This window comes from Periplaneta americana, chromosome 8, assembly GCF_040183065.1.
Source record: "Periplaneta americana isolate PAMFEO1 chromosome 8, P.americana_PAMFEO1_priV1, whole genome shotgun sequence".
Classification (NCBI taxonomy): Eukaryota; Metazoa; Arthropoda; class Insecta; order Blattodea; family Blattidae; genus Periplaneta; species Periplaneta americana.
Window position 1 is genome coordinate 154,073,009 of NC_091124.1, and position 22,629 is coordinate 154,095,637.

Sequence of the window (22,629 nt, forward strand, 5' to 3'; positions counted from 1 at the left end):
CCAGCGAACTCTTCATTTGGTGAAAATATTTTTCGTACCTGTATTTCTGTTTATCTATTTTAATGACCTAATCTAAATGGATGTCAGACAACATTAATACAAATGATTACTCTTGTTGCACTCTTCTATTAATAATTTCAGTTAGTGTTCTGTGTCACCTTACATAGTTATTATTAGTTGCTTTTTTATTTGATTGTTTAACAACGCTATACCAACTACTGGGTTATTTACATCGATAGAAATGACAATAACGAGATGGTATTTAGCGAGATGAGGCTGAGGATTCGCCACAAATTACCTGACATTTGTCTTATGTTTGGGAAGAACCTCGGAAAATACCCAACCAGGTAATCAGCCCAAGCAAAACTCGAACCTACGCCGAGAGCAACTCTGGATCAGTAGGGTAACGTGCTACCGTCTGAGTTACACCGATGACTGTTATTCTTAGTTGTATATTCATAACTTTCAGGAGGATGAGGACGTTGCATTCCAAAGACACCAGTGCTCGAAAACAGATTATGGGACATAGAAAGGAATATTTATTCCTGTGGGTGATTTTATGCTAAACACTTGAATTTTTCATATCGGTTTATCTGTCCTCGAGTATGACATCCCTATAAACAACGAGAATTCAACAGCATTTTCGAAGTGATGTAAACGGTCCTACAGACGTATGTGGATCGGCTTCACATAGCCGTCAGCTGTGGTCTCGCTCTATTTCTGACAGACAAAATAAGAACGACAGGTCTGATGAGGAGCAAAACCCTAAGTTAAATATTCTTGTCTCGTTAACATGTGACGACAAGACGGTAGATCTGGAGTCGAGAATAGTGTGCAGGCGGTAGGTCAAGGTCTTCTCGAAGGAATTAGGATCGGCGCCAACTTGAACATCACAGCTTCTCTAGACATCCTTACTTCAGTATATCACCTCCAAGAATGCATATCAGAGTTCTCTTGAAATTGCACGTGTGATGAAGTAGTGATGACAAAAACCGAAGTAGTTGCTGCTTACTAAATAATTTTATAGTAGAGTAGGAGGCCGATTCTACTTAGTCTCTTAAAATGAAAGTTACTTGCAACCTCAGCTTCAGCGTCGTCGATGGGAACTGTGAACATGATCTCAGTGGATCTCGTCCTGCTTTACTAAACAATATGCCACGCATTTGCGTTGTTTCTCTGAATTCGGGGTGAGAAGAGAGGAAAATGAAAGTGGAGAAGAGAATCGAAGCTTGATAAGCATTTGATGAAGGTTGCATAAAACAGAGAAAAATTCTCTCCGGAACCGGGACCCGAACCCGGATTTTCAGCTCTACGTGCTGACGCTTTATCCACTAAGCCACACCGGATTCCAGTTCCGATGCCGGATCGAATCCCCTCAAAGTGAAAACTGAGAGGGAGAACTTAAACTGAGGGGATTCGATCCTGCATCGGAACTGGAATCCGGTGTGGCTTAGTGGATGAAGCGTCAGCACGTAGACCTGAAAACCCGGGTTCGGATCCCGGTGCCGGAAAGAATTTTTCTCTTTTCTATCCATCCTTCATAATAGGTAACGCAGAATTCCTGCACGGAAATATCATATTTAGTCTAATAATAATTTGATAAGCATTGTTTAAGAATATTGTTATTAATGAATAATTTAATATGTTTGATTTCTACTTGCTGAATTCAATACAATATAATGTTTGTGCAGTAACAATTAAATTATAAATTTCATTGATCAATCCTTTTATATTCAGTCATAACATGCAGTATGCCAAATTAATCAGTTAGAGAGAGGAATTAAGGTTTCTGAGCCACGTCAACGTGGACGTCGTCTTTGGCGTTGGTGCGCACCTCCTGGTGGAGCCACACGATGTCCCGTTCGGAAGACACCTCAGTCAGTGAGTCCTCGCCTATCAGGTCCAGCCCCATGTTCTCCACCGTCTGGTGTACTTGCGTTGTAAACACCTCCTCCGGGGTCTTCCCTACCTTCGACTTGTCGGAGAAGGCTTGTTCGACGAGCTCCTTTTCCGAGGTGGACGACGATCCCTCTCTGACATCATACCAGCACTCGTACAGATCTGGCCGGAACCCTACGTTCTCGTCCCAAGCCTTGCGACAGTGCTTCTTGATCCATTCCTCGCGTTTCTTCGTCGGCACGCTGCAACATAGCCATCATTCAATTGAAGGGTTCAGAGCCATTTATTAAAAACGGAGAAAGCAAGGGTTAAAGTTAAGCGAATACCATAGTTTAATGAAATTGACATATCATTTAGTTTTAATGTGTATGCTTTATATTACTTGCTATATGTTTCTATTGAATTATGGTAATAAATTCATTTTAACCCATTTTTCTATGGTTTTAGTAAATGGCGCTTGGTCCACTATGGTTCTGAACCCTTCAATTCTTTGTTCGTATTCGATTTTCAGGTGGAGTGAACAGAAAATTGGAAAAATCCACTCACAAGGAAAATCCTTCCATTTAACTATTCTTCAAAAGTATGGTATAACACATTACAAATTACACTGAAAGTAATTGTAAAGTATAGATTTATATATTTATGTTCCACAAAGTGGCATATAACAACATACTATGTGCGAAATTTTTCTTGATCTTTCGGCTTCACAATATTCAGTCGAAAGGATTCGGTTATCTTCGTTGACAAGAAGCGGCAACCACTAAACACTAAAATTGAATCACATGTGCATACGCCGTGATATCTGATGGAATAGACTAATTGCAGAACCTTGAATATTGTGGTTACTGGCACATACAGGGAAGTAGTAATACGTTGGATAATTGCATTAATTTTGTTTTCGAACATAGGCCCAGTACCTTTTTTATCACAATAACTGAAGAAATAACCAGGCATATCACAGGAACACCTTCGAACTCCTCTTCGGAAACGAACTGTTCACAGTGAGGCAGATAAATAACGGTTCGAAACAGGTTACAATCTGTTTACTACTTTTTAGTTCAGTCACAGTCTAATAGATACAGTCACGCAACTCATACGTATAAAATATGCCAACATTTGACAGCTGGCGCGACAGTAGCCCTCTAGCGGCAGGCAAGTTAAAAGTGTGCACACGACATACGATAACACATCAGAAAACGGGTTTTGCGTAATTTATTTTATATGTTTATGCTATACAATAAGTTGTTATGGTTCTAATTAATTCTACTTTAGAATCCTGCAAGAATTTCACACGCAGTTAATCTACAAGTTTCAGAAGCTCGGAATAAACGTAATTCTTTCTGCTCCTTACAACTGAATCATGGCCCTGATCGCGTATCATGGTTTGAAATAATATAATTGTTCATGCGTGGTCGGTTAATTCAATTCATTCCTAAATATATTTATGAATCACTGGAACTTTGTATTTCCTGTGAGAAGAGTAAAAATTAGTATCTTCAAAATTGTAGGGCATATCTCGTAGGGTACATCGCGTGGTGAACGCCTCTCCCTATTTCTTGAGAAATTATCGATTTTGCATACCGCAAATTGGGGTAAACTCGGCCGCTGAGGAAAACTTGAAAATAAAGAAAAGGGGAGGATTTAAACATTAATATGAAGTTCATTATTTTTCCATTTCTTAAGAACCGGTATTTTCTTTATTATTTTGAGTCACAAATAGTGCCGATGTTATGGTTTAAATTTTTATGGTAATTTTACCGCTTTTTACATTACATTTCCAGTTTTCACACATATGCCTAATTTTAACTTATCCTACCTATATAATACGTAATTTACATGCACTTACTGTTAATATGACGTAGGTGAGAACAAATAAATGAACACACAATTTTGTTGAAAAAATTGTAACTTCAATTAACTCAGAAAATGTAGGCCTAATTTTATTTTCAGAGCAGAAGTGGTGTAAGTCAAAAATGGGTAATGAGGGGTTAAAGTAAACATTCTATAAAATAGAGCGCAAAGTGGCAGTTAATATTGAATGTATTTAAACTATTAATTGTCAATGAATAGCACGAAGGATGTATTAATTGCTACTTTGCGCTGTATTTTACAGAATTTTTACTTTAAACCTCATTACCTGATTTTGACTTACACCACTTCTGCACTGAACGGCTCAAATAATCACTGTGAATGTAAAATCAACACCAATAACAGTCATGCAAATTATTACAGAAAAGATTGCTTTTTATATTAAATTTAAAAAGGCTATTTTATTTCTTGAGAACTTAATAGGTCTGGCACATGAATCTACACCAACACATCAGAAATTTATCGACACAGTCTGGATTTATTCAAGAAGTGAATATTTTGCAAAAGGATTACTATACTCCATGAATTCTTGCAAAATTATCACCATGATACCTACTTGAATGCTATATAACATTCTTGAAAAATATAAAGAAAAAAACACGAATACAAAAATTATGAAATTACTTGCATTAAAAACTGTAGATATATTATCCAAAATCGGAATGGTTACACATTTACACATATGATCTCTGCAAAAAAATAATATACTGTAACAGGTATTTACTTTGTTTTTATTTAAACTGTCCTTCCTGACATACAAATAGGTAACTGATAAGTAATAAATGTTTTATAGAACACAATACGTAGGCTACCTACAACGTGGATTATTCGTTATGACTGAGTTATGATTTTCTCTTGGTCTTTAGGGAATCTGAAGAACGACAAATTCGGAGATTTAAATTTGTTGTTACTGCAATTTTCGTCATTGCACACATTGCCTTTATTCCGACGCATGATTAAAACGTTATTATAACATCTCGCATCCCTTTAAAGCACGTGCTGGCTGTATCAACCCTATGACCAGTGCCTTGCCTGCCGCTTGGGCGCTAGTGTCGCGAATGTTGGCAAAAAAAGTGTTGAAATTGCGCGACTGTAAGTATTAGACTGTGGTTCAGTGTTGAGTTCCCTTTCAGCGTATTCCGAACCTCACCGGTCCGGTGGCATCGATGACGTCACGTTGCAACGAAAATAAGGAACAAAACTGCTGGAAGAATCGATGCTGTCATGGCGACTGTGTAAGTGGTTATCTGTGCTACGCTAGCAAAATTTTGCGAAATTTCCGTACTGCCATCTCGTTCAAAGAAAAGAAAGCATAAACAACTTATTTCTTGAACCGGTAGTAATAACTGGTCCGTTGACATGTTCGCTCATAAGCCATTAACATATTGTTTTTACGTTGTGCTCATTACAAACAATACAGCAGAACTAAAGCAGAACACACCGCCGTGACACAACAGTGCACGATGTCATTCGTCTGCTAATTCCCGCCCTATACAAGAACCAATCAGATTCACTGATGGAGACTGCCACCACCTCCACAAGTTGATGGCACCGGTGCGACACCGGTGGAGCATCAATGACGTCATCGGTGGAATTCGGAACACCGTGATGCCATCGGATTGCTCACCGGTGAGATTGGGAATACGCTCTTTGGTTGACATCACTACCGTAAGCAAGGCGGGAGTAGTTCCTTCCTGTCCCCTTGCCCCGTTAAAAGAAGGATCAAGTAAAGTTTCGCAGGTAGTAGCTATATTAGTAGGCCTAAGATGCGTTTTTACGTTCGCCAGTTATACGGTTACTATTACTAGGACTTTACCAACAGTTTCATTTTACAATATCCGGTCAGAAGCCATGTTTCGATTAAATATAACCTAACTGGAAGCTATCTTTACCGCAGCATATCTTCCAGTAAAGTTCTAACCGTATGATATTTTGAGGTTAGGTTCTGGTGGAATGAACAAAATGGCGAAAAGAAATTAAGTAGTTTCCTTTGGGAATGTTACCGATACTGACGATGAACAGTTTGAGATGCACGTAAAAAGACTTAAAGCATTCAATATTAAGAAAGTCTGAACGATCAAGAGATTTTAAGCGATTCCGCCTTACAGAACTTTCAGTATTTTTACTTTGTAGACTTATTCTTAAAGAAATTCACCATAAGACAATCAGGGAGGTTGTTGAATAATAGTTTACTAAATTCATGAAATAATTTTAACTGGTCTTTTAATGCCACTTAAAGGTTCAGATCTTTCCCATTGTTCAGCCCATCGCTTTATTATTTTGCTCCAACATGACAGCATCTGTTTGCTTATTTTCGGTAATGTCCCTTTTCTCATAATTAGGGCCTAATGCTTTTCGGTGATATTTCTTCTATCGTTAAAGAGAATTCCTCTGTCTTCTGTCTTTTTGATAGATAATTTATACGGGTTTATATTAACAACCGCGGAGAAAAAGGTAAATAAATGACAATAGATTATAAACTTCTGACAAATGTAAGTACCGACTAGAGATGAACAAATCTAACTGACTCTCTCGCTCGCTGTGTTCGTTGCACTTGTCTTTCGAGTCTCATCTCATAACTCTTGTCTGCTTCGAGTCTTGCTCATCATTCTCGAAATAGCATTTGGCCGGCTGGAAAGATTTCGTAACTTTCAATAGCATATATAATTGAAATAAATAATATTAGAGATGTTTAATTGGTACAAAAAGACAAAAAAACAGTATTATAGTTATCAAAATGTTCTTGTTCTGTTATCAGATATTATCTATGGTGATATAAATAGAAAAAAATTCTCAAATAAATTTGTATGTCTAAGAAACATAAAACATAACATTAAATGAAGCGTTAATATTTTTTTACTTGAGATTGTACACTTGATCTCAAACATACGAAAAAAAAATCCAAGCCTTTTAATAAATGCTTAGTAATTAAATAAAGGTTGGGGAATGGATTATTATACACTGAAAGGTAGAGATAGTGTTTCAAATAGGGTATTTGTTTGTTTATACGTTACAGTTGACAAAACAGATAAATGTTCAGTCTGATATAAACAACTGTGGCGATTCAAGGCTGCTTGACGTTTGAAAGTCTCTGTGTTACATGACTCGCATTTCGAGTTTGTGCTCGGGCATGTGTTCTTATAGGTACGTTGTTACTAATGTAAATTCAATTACAAGTTTATAAAGTATTTTCCTTCTTACAGTAGGGTTTAAATATTACAATTCAAAAACTTATATGTTTAAAGTTCTCCAAATATAATGTGAGTTTTAATATAGCCGGTCACGTCCGGTTACAACAATTATTTTACATTTTAATACAGCATTATTTAGACTGTTGAATCCTTGTTTTAAAGTTTGCGCGTTCTTGTGCATTTATCAGTAATTAATTTTTTCAGTGGTGGGGCGTACGGTAACTGTTCCATGTTTGGCTTAACAGCAGAAAAGAATCATTGACTAAAGAAGTTTTAATCACTGTGAGAGTGTTTTAAGCCTACAATATTATTCACATGATATGGAATATCGGTCTAAAAATACATTGGACAAATTTTTATCTAACCTTAACAAACGCACGGTGAATTAGAACGCAAATCATTAGCTGAACAAAATTAATAATTTCTCTGCAGTCTAACGCATTGTTGTGAAACTTTGTACATGATTTACAGGTGGCACATATGATTTTTGTACAAACTCTGATTATGTTTGCACAAGAAAAACTACCCCTTTATAGTGGGTACATTTAGACAGAATTAATAACTTCTTTCCTATCTAAAAGATTTTTATGATACACTGTACGGAAATTACAGGTAGCATATATTTTTTTGTGCACAAACTATATTTACGATTCCATAAGAGGAACTATTCCTTTTAGGGATGCATTTAAACAAAATTAATAAATTCTCTCCTATCTAACAGATTTTATGAAACTTTATACAGAAGCTTCAGGTGGAATATATTTTTTTTTGTCTACAAAGTCTGATTATGTTTTATAAGAGGAATTGCCTCTTTATAGTGGTGCATTTAGACAAAATTAACAACTTCTCTCCTATATAATATATTTTATCCAACTTCGTACAACTGCTAGGCCTACAGGTAGCATATAGATGTAATCAGAATTTGTACACAAAAATATATGCTACCTGTAACTCCTGTACAAAGTTTCATAAAATATGTTATTTAAGAGAGAAGTTAATCTTATGTAAATGCACCCCCTGTAAAGAGGTACTTCCTCTTTTGGAAGTGTAAATATAGTTTATACACAAAAAATATATATCCTGCCTGTAACTTCGGTAAAATGTTTCATAAAAATCTGTTAGATAAGAGCGAAGTTACTTTTTTTGTCTAAAACTACCCCGTATAAAGAGGTAGTTCTTCTTACACAATCGTAGTCAGAGTTTGTATACAAAAAATATGTCTATAAGGTCTGTACAAAGTTTCATAACAATCCGTTGGAATGCAGAGAAGTTATGAATTTTGTCCAGCTAGATTTGAGTTATTGCACACTGTGCAGCGGTGGAAATGTATTGTATTGTTATTTTAAAACTCTTGTAAAGGGTGCGTCAGAAAGAACGGATGGATTTCAAACTATCGATACGCAACGAGGAGAGAGATGTAGTGAGGGGGACCACGAGTGTTGGGTCAGCCATAGAATGCAGTTTCAGTTGAGAATATGGTGTTGGTCTGGTGTACAACGTGCTTTCATCGTAGAGACATTTTTGAAAAATGAAGAGTCTGTGATCGCCACTCAGGACTCATTTCGACATCGGATGTCACGCTAGGATTCCAACTCGGAATACAATTTTGCGGTGGGTGGCTTCATTTCGTATCACAGGTTCAACATTAAAGAAGAAATCACCTGGACGAAATTCTATTGCACTGAGATTGTCCGAGGCTACGGTAAGATCTCGCGCCCTGCGACTTCTTTCTTTGGGATCATTTGAAGGCGTAAGTTTGTAAACATCGATCACATACACTGGACGAACTGAAGACAGCGATTCGTGAAGAAATCGTGGCAATTGCACCAGCTATGACTGTGAAAGTGATGGCGAACATCAGAAAACGCCTCGATGCCTGTATTGAAAGCCAAGGACATCATATGGATAATGCTGTTTTCCATAAATAAACTGCATGTATTGGTGAATAAGTTGATAACAATAAATTTTTGATTTGATGAATCTTTATAATTTTCTTGCCATGTGAAATCCATCCGTTCTTTCTGACGCACCTGTATATCCTTAAATATCAGTCCTATCAAAATTTTGCCTGGAATAAAACTTATCGGACATAATTTTTAAAGAAAATTTTGTTATGTAATATTTTTTCACAAAAATCAATAATAAGTGAGATATTTCGGTTTATTTAATTCAGACCCCCTTATAACCCCTCCTTTTAAATAAAGTATTTTGAATGCCATATAGCCTAAAATATAAGTTACAACAAACTTAATTTATATTCCAATTTTCATCGAAATCCGTTCAGCGATTATCGCGTGAAAAGGTAACAAACATCCAGACAGACAGACAGATAAAAATGTCAAAAAAGCGATTTTCGGTCTCAGGATGATTAATTATACATGTTAACACCAATTATTTTTGGAAAAGCGAAAATTACCAGAAAAATTTCGCTTACAGGTTTATTATTAGGATAAATTTGTTTTTTTACATATTTTAAATAATTTTCGTTAAATAGACGAAACGTAGATAAAACATTGTAGTCAACACGTTACAAAATGAGCTTTAGTAACTCGCGAGTCTTATTTAACTTGATTCTCTCGCTACTATAGCTTCACTTTTGTAACTAGTAGACTAAATAACTATTATTTATAAGTGATATAGTGTTAAAACTTGTGTATTCGAGATGTATATATAATTTATTTCAAGAAATAGTCTGCCCAGGCATCCTGGGTTGCCAAAAACACAGAATAACACACATATAAGAATAGTAATGATTACAGTAAGATAGATGAGCCAAATTTAAATGTGAACTAGGAGCTTAAGTTTAAGAAATAATAAATTTGTACATATATTTGTAACAATCACACACTAACGAATAGAAAAGGGGGGGGGGGTATTATGATATTCCGTATAAATGATTTTTCAGAATTGCCACAGACCCTTTAATGGTTGAAGTAATTATTTTTGGAATGATGTCATGGATTCCAAATGTTTTGATAGTGTTTACAGTTGATCGTGGGATGGTGCCCCTCGCTCCGATCATTGAACCATGTACTTCCCAGGTGCCTTCCATCTGATATTTTTCTCGAAAATACGGAATAGTAGGCTCATAAATTTGTTGTTTTTCTTTGTTGACCTCGGATGGTTAAAATTTAATTATAGCTTTTCAGTTGAGAGATAAACCCTTTTACCTGAACACTATAGATCAGTGGTCGTCAGCACTCGCTGAAATGTGCAAAGGGTAAGCGGTGCCGTCACCTGTGCACCGTCGTGCAGCAGGAAGAGGTAGAGAGCATACCCACTAGCAGCTACGAGTGCACCATGTTGCACTGCGTTTTCCGCCGGTAAGAGACGCTAGCCCCAGGGTGCTCTGTGCTGACGACCCCTGCTATAGATATTCAATTTATGAATAACCAATAAAACATTACTCTAATTATCTTATATATTCAAGTTCGTTGTAGAAAATTCTTCGAAGTTTCACATTACTCATTCGCAGAAAACGCATTTTTATGTAAGTAACTGTAGTCATAAACTAGCAAACAATTTTCCCAGTCTGGTGTAAATAATGCCGATGGGTTTAAAAATAGTAGTGAGTGACATGATTTCGCTGTGTAATTTTATTTCATAAAGTTCGCCCATTGACTATAATTGGCTACATATTCCGTGACGTAGACTTGTAGGATGGTGTGATCGGGCTCTATCTTCAATCGAAAGTTCAATATAACGGCCTGAACCGTTACTTTTAAATTAACAAGCTCAGTTCTTTAGATTTACCTTCCCCTGAATTTGTTAGATTTCTGTGAGTTGTGAATAGGACTTCAAAATGGTTCTAACCTATAACCCGGCCGTTGTAACCTTGCACCTGACAGATTTGGGTAATGTTGATAGCGAGAGATGCGATGCTGCCACAATGATCACTACACAACAACTGACTTCACTTAAGCAGAATTTGCTATTCTGCTTCCTTAATTCCAATGGTTATTATTACGAACTTTTAATTATAATAAAATTAATTACAAAACTTAAATGTTATATGTACATTAAGTATATATCATATTATATTACGTACGTTAATCGTATACCGCCCAGTGGTCTAGTGGCTAAAGCGCTGAACTTATAATCCTATGGACCCGGGTTTGATCCCCAGCGTACCCCCGATTTATAACTTGTGTTGAGCAAGCTCATGGTCCAGGTGACACAGGGTTTTCTACGGGAGCTCCGGTTTCCCTATAGCATCCCAACAAAATTCTTCATCTCGTCTCGTCTCGTCTCGTCTCGTCTCATCTCATCTCATCTCATCTCATCTCATCTCATCTCATCGCGAGTGTAGCGCAGACCAGCTTCCTATGGCGCACCCTGAGCAAAGATTCTTGTAGGTAAATTGGTCTACAGAACTGGCTTCATATGGGTGAATGACGAAAAGTGAAGTACCCCCCCCCATTAGTAAAAAAAAAATATTATGTTAATCCTATAACTTATGATTACAATAATAATCATACAACTTTGTATGTGAACTTTAATTATATAACATTTTCCTTTAAATTAATGCTAATCACCAAACACATTATAAACATTATTACGGAGGGACACCCCTATATACGGACAAATTTCTTCTCCTATTCGAAAAATTGACCACCTATTCTGACGCCTGACAAACGCTATGCCTTTCGCAAAGGATTCTCACAATGTGAGTTATTCTCTGAACGACGACGCCTTTTTTGCAATTCACAGCAGCGCTACAAATATTATTTATGGCTTTATAACAATATCACACAAATTACGCACGTGGTAGTAACACATTGTAACACAGCATGTAGAAAAGTAGTATAACACAACACTCCGCATAGCAGCAGTAGGAACTGATAGAAAATGCTGCGTTCTGATTGGTTCAGAAGGCCACCGCACAGCGTACTTCAACTTTTTTTTATAGGAAGAGTTGTCAACGCAAATAACAACTGTCAAGGGCAAGGTTACAACGACTTGGGTGTACAGTACATGACATGCACTCAGGTATACTCGGTGTCATTCTTACATGAAAATCCGATTTCTACTCATAAGATTTGTACACTACGGAGCTATTTCCACCCGTCAGTTGATGCTGTAGGAATAACTTTTCTTCTAACTCTGCTTCTGTTTTCTTTCCCTCTCTCTTACACAGCTGAAAATAAACATCAGTGACTCAATGACAATAATAATAAGAGGAAAACGAAACCAGCCATTACATTCCATTGTGTAGTGTCTGGCGCGACATTCAGGGTCACCGTTATGTTTCTAATGAACCATGACAAATATAATGTATAAGATTTCTTTATGCAAATCGTGCTACAGCATATGCGATCTTTGTTCATGGCTATATTTTTATGAGAAAATAATCACCATGATTGTAGTAATTTTTGCTGTTTTTAGCATATAGGCTGGAATTACGATCAACTTTCGTTTGCGTTACGTTTCGTTACGGTGAAGTCCATTGAAGTTTGACAAATACGAGCTCCATGTATTTGATTACGGTCTACGTTAGAATGAAAGAACGCAAGACGACGCTGATTCAATATTGTCAAGGTCTAGTTTCCACAAAGGCAAAGAAATGTAAGTTGAACCTCATCCAATCACGAATCAGAAGCGGACGAAGCGTTTCTTTTCTTTTTACCTCTTCTTTCATTGTAATGTGGTCATATTGCTATCGTGATATTAAACAAAATAATATTAATTTAAAATTACGTAATATGAGGGAAGATCTTTCGACTGAATATGTTAGTCAGGTCATGTGAATTTATTTTCTCTATATGTAATGAAACGTATTTTTGTTTAATATTTAAGAATCCAAATTGTATCTCTTGGATAATTTATTTTCATTATTTTAGATATGTGATTTTATTTTAACTCAAAATAAAGTGCATTTTACATAATTATATCTGTAATTCCCACTAGTCCAGCTATTCAGTACTCTGTGGTTATATTATCTTATTATTATTATAATTATTATTATTATTATTATTATTATTATTATTATTATTATTATTATTACTTTATCATAATCACTATTCGTTATTGATCTGTTTAGTTAGTTACAATTACAGTAATTTTAAAGTATACGCATGTGTTATCCAGATCTTACCAACCAGACACTGCATAATTCTTAATCATTTCTTTCTCTTATTACAGATATTTTCTATATGTTTGTTAGATTTAATTTCTTGATACAGTATGAGGCCAAGATTTGGGATGTTTGTTGCACCTCAATATTTAATTCTTAAGCTGCATATTGAGGTTCACATTCCATAATTTCTTGTAAGATGCGAACGGACTTGTTTCGGAATTATGTAATGTAAATTCAGCTAATGTTATAACACGTATTTGTCTATGGAATACTAGTTAATAGTGTTATATCAGTAGAAAAATAACGCAATGTGTTGTCCAATTTCTGTTAGGTATAATGTAAGGAGTGTTAAGCATAACACCTTTCCTTAGGGAATGCTCTGGTAATGTTTTTTTTTTCTTTAACAATCAACATTGAATTTGACTTTGAGGGATCTGTTTCTAAGGAAGGCATAGGCTACATCCAGACTAACAATTATCCCATAATTTTAAAATTACTGTGCGATTTAATTACTTTGTTTCTTTAGTACTCATGTAATCGGACAGTAGAACTTACAATATTTTAAAAATATCAAGTAAGTAGGATATACTTTGTAACATTTTCTTCATTTTTATATATACCTAAAATTAGCTACATTATTTATATACAGATTAAGGTTTATAAATACTGTCGTTGAATGTTTCTCATCAACTAGATAGTAAGCCCACTACAAAAAAATGTCGAATGAAAGTAATTAACGAATGCGTGTAGAGCCGTCAAGGTATGCAACACATCATGCTCTTCTGTTACATTGAAAGCCTGTATAGAAGGCGTTCGTACCGTTAACAAGCATTATTATTTGTTGAGATTCCATTGTTTCACTGCAGATAGAGACTCTTGTTCACAATATTGAAGACATTCCAATTTAATACACTTTAAAGCGGTTTTAATTATTCATCAAAATACAGAGTTCAAAGAATCTGTGAAAGAAATGTCTATTTAGCCAAAAGCACAGACGAACGGATTTCCTTATTAATTAAAAATGACTATTTAGCTCTCAAGAGACGTTCAGTATTACTATATAATCAATACTACTAGGCCTATATAATCTATGCCTGGGTGAAGACAAGAAGTAAATTCTATCATTATGCAACGAAATATATGGGAAAGACGACTGGCCAGAAGATTCCACAGAGACAATATTGCTGCCAATACCGAACAAATAAAAATGCTAAAAAATGTTCCTAGTGAGTTCAGGACTATCAGCCTGATATCGAACTTCCTGATATGTTGGTACAACATCGTAAAATAACCCAATTAAAAAATGTATATCAATTGGCGAAGATGCTCCTGTGAATACTGAATCTAAGATGGAAGGAAAGATGAAAAAAGAGCATTTAGGCTTGAGGAAAGGAAAGATACGAAAGATGCAATTAGACTGCTGCGAACTATCGCCGAAAGATACGAGTACCTAGAGAAGAATAAGGAAATATATATCTAGTATTTGTGGACCCACAAAAGGCATTTGACAGAGTGTATTCGATTAAACTGATGGGGATCCTAAAGAAAATAGATGTGGATTGGAAAAACAGGAAGCTGTTCATTTATCTTTATATGAAACGAGTCAAAGTTACATTAGGAGAAGAAATGTTTGAAGGAATTTAAATAGCGAGAGGAGTACGACAAGGATGCCCTATGTCACCTACACTGTTCAACATCTGTTTGGACGATTCAGAGAAAAAATTTTTTCAGAACATGGGAGGAGTGATAGCAGGAAGAAGAAGAATAAAGTGCTCAAGGTATGTTGATGATACGGCGATGTTAGCAAAAGAGGAGACGATACTAAGGGACATGGTACTGGAGTCAGTCAATTACTCAACCAAGTCGGTAAGGCGATCAGTCTAGTCAACCAGTCTCTCAATCAAGTCGAGTCAGTTGCTCAATCAAGTCAGTTGTTCAACCTAGTCAGTAAACTGCTCTATCTAGTTAGTCAGTCGCTCAATCTAGTCAGTAAGTTGCTAAATCTAGTCAACCAGTCTCTCAATCAAGTCAATCAGTTGCACAATCAAATTTAGTCTGTCGCTCAATTAAGTCAGTCAGTTGATCAATCAAGTCAATCTCTCTACCTAGTCACTAAATCGTTCCATCTATTTAGTCAGTCGCTCAATCTAGTCAATAATTTGCTAAATCTAGTCAACCAGTCTCTCAATCAAGTCAATCAGTTGCTCAGTCAAAGTTGTCGCTCAATATAGTTAGTGTGTTGATCAATCAAGTTAATAAGTGCTCAATCAAGTCAGTCGCTCAACTAGTCAGTAAACCGCTCTAACTAGTTAGTCAATCGCTCAATCTAGTCAACCAGTCTCTCCATAAAGTCAATCAGTTGCTCAGTCAAAGTTATTCTGTCGCTCAATCTAGTTAGTGAGTTGATCAATCAAGTCAGTCAGTTGCTCAATCAAGTCAGTCGCTCAACCTAGTCAGTAAACCGCTCTATCTAATTAGTCAGTCATTCAATTTAGTCAGTAAGTTGCTCAATCTAGTCAATCAGTCTTTCAATCAAGTCAATCAGTTGCTCAATAAAAGTTAGTCTGTCGCTCAATCAGATCAGTCAGTTGCTCAATCTGGCCAGCCTGTCACTCAATCTAGTCAGTCAGTTGTTCAATCTAATCGGTTAGTCGCTCAATAAAGTCAGATTATCTCTCAATCTTATAGGTCAGTCTCTCAGTCAAATCAGTCAGTGCTTAATCTAGGCTGTCATTAGTTCAATTTAGTTACCCAGTCACTTAATCTAGTCAGTCAGTAGGTCAATTTAGTCAGTGAGTCAATCTACTCAGTCAATTGCTCAATCTAGTCAGTGAGTCATTCAATCTAGTCAGTCGAATAATCGCACGATGTAGCCAGTCAATCGCTCAGTACAACTAGCCAATCGCTCAATCTAGTCAGTGAGTCACTCAATCTAGTCAATCAGTTGTTCAATCTAGTCAGTGACTCATTCAATCTAGTCAGTCAGTTGCTCAATATAGTCAGTCAGTTAGTCAATCTAGTCAGTCAATTGCTCAGTCTAGTCAGTCAGTTGTTCAATCTAGTCAGTGAGTCATTCAATCTAGTCAGTCAATCAGTCACACAGTCAATCGCTCAGTACAAAATTAGTCGTCGCTCAATCTAGTCAGTCAGTCAGTCGATCAATATAGTCAATTAGTCTGAAAACGTAGTCAGTCAGTCGCTGAATCTATTCAGCCAGTCAATTACTAAGTTAATCTAGTCGTCGCTCTACCTAGTAAGTCAATCGCTGAACCTAGTCACCCAGTTACTTAACCTAGTCAGTCATTCATTCTATTGTAGTCAGTCAAACAGTCGCATAATATAGTCAGTCAATCGATCAGTACAATTAGTCAATCGCTCTACCTAGCCAATCGATTAGTGTAGTCAGTCAGCCAATCTGTAAATCGGTTGCTCAAAATAGTTGATCAGTCAGTCGCTCAGTCCAGTCATTCAGTCAGTCGCTGAATACAGTCAGTAACCGGTCGGTCATCTAGTCGGTCACAGTTAGTTACTCGGTCCTTGTATCGGTCAGCTAGCTGGTGTTATATTACTGAGCAGACTGGTTGTACCCTGAGCGGACCCTGTGTTGCTTGTGAACAAACACTCGGTGAGACAGATTTTCCTTTTATTAATATTTCTCGTTTTCCAGTGCATTCATCTTCCGCCACTGTGCTATTGTTTTCCCATGTTTTCGTAATTTCTTAGTAAAGTTGTAATTTATGAGTTTGGGAGCTTATACTCACCCCACAATCTTTCCAGTGTTGGGAAGTGTCAGGCACTTAGTCTTCGGGTTGTAGAATGCAAATCCTGTGTCATAGCAACCCTCTGGAATAGGGCGCGGGTGCTTATCATTCGTCAGCTCAGAGCGTCCGGCCGGCTTTATCCCGTGCTTCATCTCTCTCGTGAATCTATAAATGTATCGGAAAATTTTATGAACTATCGCTATTGAGAAAATACAAATTGACTATTATAATGTAATATTAATATTAATCAAGACTCAATCAATCAATGTTCTTAATGTATCCAGCTACTGCGTGTTCAATTCAAAGTGTGTCATGGCTCGCTGTATGCCGTCATGTAGCTAGCCGATGAGCCTAGAGAATTCAATCTTCCTACACTTCCACAGAGGCGTATTACCTACGTGTCAGAGAAGTTGCCTAGCAAGTATGGCGTTCATTCTGAAGAGTTCTTACCGATACGTACGGTAAGCCGGTAGTGGCAGGAATGTGAACTGTTTGGAAAAACGTACTGAGATGAGTTTTTTTCTCACTGTCGTGTTATGGGGAGAGGATTAAGACAATTACTTACGTACCGGTACAGTATTTGTTGACATTAACTTCGACGGTCAACATGGACACGGAGCATTTGATTTGTGTTGTGAAATGTTGCGGTACGCAACCGATGATAACAAATACCCTGCGTACGACTTGTCCGCGCAAAACACAGTTCGAAAGAGGTTATAGTAGCACACAGACCGTACAGACCGCCATCTGTTGCTACGACGTTCAAGTTATACCGTATATGTTCTCAAGTTCAGATTGAACGCCTTGATTAATAGACAACTTCTCTGACATAAAAGCTGAAACTCGCTTCAAATCGCTGACTCACAACGGTGACGTCATGACACATTTTGAAATGAACACCCAGTATTTACTGACAACATAAAGTCCACTATAGTCCACTGTGGTCTTTAATCAAGACTCAAGAAAGTGGAAAGTAGATCAGAACCAAATCCACTCTTGTATTGCACGATAGAAAATAAATGCAGTACACGATCAAACGCTGAGACACTATTATTGTTCTCAGTTATTCAGGAACACAGATGTCACTTTTCAAGAACATCTTCCAAAAATCTGATCACATGGTTTCAACGTTCTTTGCTCTAGCAGAAAGTAAATATTTTACTGGAATACAACGAAGTATACTATTATGTAAATACCTTTAATGGTAGATATATGAGATGTTCAAGATCCCTGAACATGTAAGATGTATCAAAGATATGTTGCGACGTGACCCAGATTCTATATCATGCAAGGAGAAGAGCTTGGAAACTAAGGAAGATTCGAAATGACTGAAATGTAGGAATTTTACATTTGCGTTGACCAGAAAACATGGGGTAAAAAGTGAAGTTGTAATATGGAACTAAAAGGTAGATAAAATTTAAAAAAGCAAACAATTTATTATTATTATGATTATGATGATGATGATGATGATTATTATTATTATTATTATTATTATTATTATTATTATTATTATTATTATTATTATTATTATTATTATTATTATTTGAAAATGATCATACCCATCGGAAATGCAAAATCAACAGATGAAGAAAATAAGTAAAGTGGAAAGAAAAGGGACAGCGTCAAACTGATTTAATCTGTTCATCAATAGATAACTAGGGCCATATTCATAGACATTCTTAGCGCGGGTTTCCGGTGGATGATCAGCGAACTAACGTTTTTCGTATTCATAAATCAGTGTTAGCGATATGATATGATATGATATGAATCCTGTACAAGTAATCAGTCGATAGTCGGGGCTAGTTTAGCACGCTCGTAGCGCGGGCTAGCGAAATGCCTATGCATAGCACCCTTTATGTTTTATTTGTTATTAAATTATGAGGCTTTTTCAACTGCTATATAACACCTGAATGAGATGTCAGTGATAATGCTAACGAAATGAGTCCAGGGTCCAACGCCGAAAGTTAACCAGCATTTGCTCTTATTATTTTGAGGGAAAACTCCTATAAAACCAGGTCACGTATCCTAACCATTAATCCACATCGTTGGACTCATCTAATGTTAAGAAATATCTCTTACTCTGATGGACGAGCTATTCTAAATAATGACGGTGTATCCACGAAATAGGAAAAGCAGCAATTTGCCAGAAAGAGTGAATTATTTTAGCAAGTCGTAGTATTTCTGTCTGTCTGTCTGTCTGTCACCACCGCCACCAATTTAGGATTGTGTCTAAACGGTGACGATTAGATCTGTATGGGTTGATGGTCTCACATTTAATAAGAAAAAGATATCTAATAATAATAATAATAATAATAATAATAATAATAATAATAATAATAATAATAATAATATTAATGATGATGATGATGATGATGATGTAGAATCTCGTTAATGCGAACTAATTGGGACTAAGACCTATACGGATTACAAGATTTTCGGATTAACCGAAATATTTCCTGTAATGCAATACGTGCTATTCACGAGCGCTGAGAGACGGTGGTGGGAGTACCCTGTTGCTATTTTTAAAACCACAGCCAACAGGTTTACTTCGACAACAGAAAATTATTGATTTTATGAGCGTAAGAGATGTGTAAATTATGTAGCCTACAGAAAACACTAATTGTTGTGAGTACTCTTGAATATACTATTTTCATGATTTTTTAAAGTAAAAGATATTGAGTGAGTTTATACATTTTTTTCTTTTCGCTACTTTGTATGAATTTAATTTAATTTCTTCCTGTAACCCTACAGGTTGCCGTCGACAAAGAGTACCATGATACAATAGAGTAAAAGCCTTGAGGCTTAGTGATAAATTGTTGTTAGAGTGAAAAAGAAATAATTTTGTTTGGATTAACCAGATTTTCGGATTAGAGTAGTCCGGATTAACGAGACTCTAGTGTAATAATAATATTAATAATAATAATAATAATAATAATAATAATAATAATAATAATAATAATAATAATACGCTTTTGGTGATATAAAACATTTTGCTCCTTCCTGCTCTCAGTAGCTGAATTAGTGGATCAATTGGAATGGTGAAAGATGGGTTCACTCAGCCTCCTGTCTAATTGAGTTCCATATCTCTTTCCGAAGTAAAAGACGGCCGAAATATGGTGCCAACCATACCACTTTATTCTATTGTCGAGGTCAAGAAAGCATGGAGATCTACCTCTATGCTCCCCATGCGCCTTGAAGACGTGTTGAAGGAATACCTTTACCTTTGCTGTTTTTACTGTGTTGGAAATTTCGCTAAGTAGTGAAGTCTAACCTCAGTAGTCCTATTCAATATTTTCGTAATTCAATTTCAATGGATTTTGAGTTTGTCTCTTGTTTCATACGTAGTTATTGAGACACACTCAAAGAGTCAAACTTGCCTGCGGTCCGGCATTTTGAGGTAGGGAAAAATGTCGTCCTCAGTGTATTCGAGACGGTCCGGAAACATGTACTTGCGAGACACCATCGTCCCGCGTTCCCACACGCCCTCCACACGTCCTTCGTTTGGATAGTGGAGCACACCTTTGCCGTGGAACATCCCGTCTTTCATCTCGCCCTCGTATATAACATCTGAAATGGATCCGTTCATTCTTAAGGGACAGAAGGACTGAATTTTTGGCCAAAATGGTAAAAAAATATATCGTATTTTTCTTCTTTTTTCACATAAATAATTACTCTAACATTTGTTTAACATTCTGTCCTATATTTAGCCCCCGTCTACTACTTTTAAAGGTCTGGATACCATTTTAAAAATGCTACGCGCAGCACTTTTAAACCTACCACACCCGCTAAAAATGAAGTTTTCTCAAAACTACGTTTTTGATCAATAATAAAGTTCTAGCAGCATCCATTTGCTCAGATTTTCATGAAACTTTGCATGAATACTCATCATACCCCAGTACACAAAACTGCGCATGGAACGAGCTCTGTACTGAAAACATTTCATGATACAAATTTTTAACTTTTAAAAATTAAAGAAAATTATGAAACAAAAATTATGATTTTTGAGAATTTTTATCGCATGAACCAAATCTCAAATTAAAAAACCCATGCACCTTTTTTATGATGAAATATAAGTCCTTCACATACAATTTTTAAAAGCAAAAACAATTCTGAAGCCATCAGGGATGTTATGAATTTACGCATAATTTAATATCATTAAAATAAGTGAAAATTAATATCTAAGGAACTAATGAATTAAACTTAATGAAATTTGGTACTGTTATTTAAATATACAGACACAACAAACCCGCCGAATTTGTAAGAAATTAATAAAGAACTTCAAAAGTTTCAAAACTCAGTCCCAGTGTCCCTTAAACTTAAGTGATTTAACATTATATTGCACTGTATTTTATTTGGCATGTACATAATCCATACACTCAAAATGTCCGTGAATATTGTGCGGAAAACGTAGAGACACATTAACTTATTATAATATGCTTATACGTTATTCACATACAACGGCTCAGTTTTGATTCCCGTTGTTTTATCCTGATATGAATCAAACACTATCACATACTTCATTCAACTCTCAACATTCACATCATGCTTACCATGATCACCAACATCGAGTCCCATTAACAACTTGACTAGCAATGAAGACCAAGTTATAGTGTAGTTCAAAAGTCATGAAAGATTTGAAATTCCTTATAGAAAAATGATAATACAGTTGTGTTCATTAAAGACTAGTTATTTCCACAGAGGCATCTGTTTCTTATATTGTTTCACTGCTGTTTCTACGTCAAATTAAATAAATTAATAAAGAGCAATCCACACTATTCTTGAGCGAGTTATTGTATGTTTTCTTTTGGAAATTTTCGCTAGAAAATAATGTTGTTTTTCTCTATAAATGCGAATTGGCCTTATTTAATGCTACTATGAATGGAGTGTAGATCCTTTGAAGAGATGAAAAAATTCAAATATTTCGGAGCAACAGTAAGAAACATAAATGACACTCGGGAGAAAATTAAACGCAGAATAAATTCTACAATTTGGAATTTCTGGTTAGATATCTTTCCTTCTCCACTCTGCCCTAGAGTATTAATAGACAAAAAGTCGTGGAACGGTAATCTTGACAGAAATATTGCAAAAGCAAAGTCAAAAGGCGTAAGCCTAAAGACAAAGCAAAAGCAATTGACAATTTTGCTGAGTAGATGGTACTACTTCACGACATTTTCAAAGCAAAGTCAAAAGGCGTAAGTCAAAAGACAAAGCAATAGCATTTGTGGAGGTGTATAAAATTCTACAATTTGGAATTTATCGTTCTTCGTCGTGCTGATGAGAACCGAATAGTTCGAAACCGGAGATTCGCGAACTGGGTAAAAGAATATCGTCCCATTTTGTGTATCACAGGCCAAAAGCCTTTGGAAAATCTGAAGATTGCAAAGGATAGACCAAATTCAATGAAAGGATTAAACCTTTGTATCTGCGAAAACACAAACTTGTGTTAAGGAGTATAAACTCTATTTGTTTTGCGTTTTCTCTGTTTCAGCTTCAATTCGCCTCTCCAGGTAGAGAAGTGTGATAACAAAAATTCTGTCGGTCACTACTCTAGGACAGAGTGGAGAAGGAAAGATATCTAAGGAGAAATTTCAAATTGTAGAATTTGGTATACCTCCACAAATGCTATTGCTTTGTCTTTTGACTTTACTTTGCAGAATAAATATGGGAAATGTCTGTTATTATTCGGTTGAGAAGCTTTTGTCATCTAGTCTGCTCTCAAAAACGAAAGTTGGAATTTATAAAAAAAATTATATTACCGGTTGTTTTGTATAGTTGTGAAACTTGGACTCTCACTTTGAGAGAGGAACAGAGGTTAAGGATGTTTGAGAACAAA

At 36.1% G+C, this 22,629-nt stretch overlaps 1 protein-coding gene across 1 annotated transcript; it reads right to left on the reverse strand.

Moving 5' to 3' along the window:
• Window positions 1–1,665: 1,665 nt before the first annotated feature.
• On the reverse strand, window positions 1,666–20,382 carry LOC138704255 (MORN repeat-containing protein 5). The gene is made up of 3 exons (XM_069832129.1): window positions 20,174–20,382; window positions 16,797–16,961; window positions 1,666–2,141 (listed from the first exon to the last, which is right to left on the reverse strand). Exons 1-3 carry the CDS (start codon window positions 20,380–20,382, stop codon window positions 1,781–1,783), a joined length of 735 nt encoding a protein of 244 aa, XP_069688230.1. The 3' UTR covers window positions 1,666–1,780.
• Window positions 20,383–22,629: the final 2,247 nt, after the last annotated feature.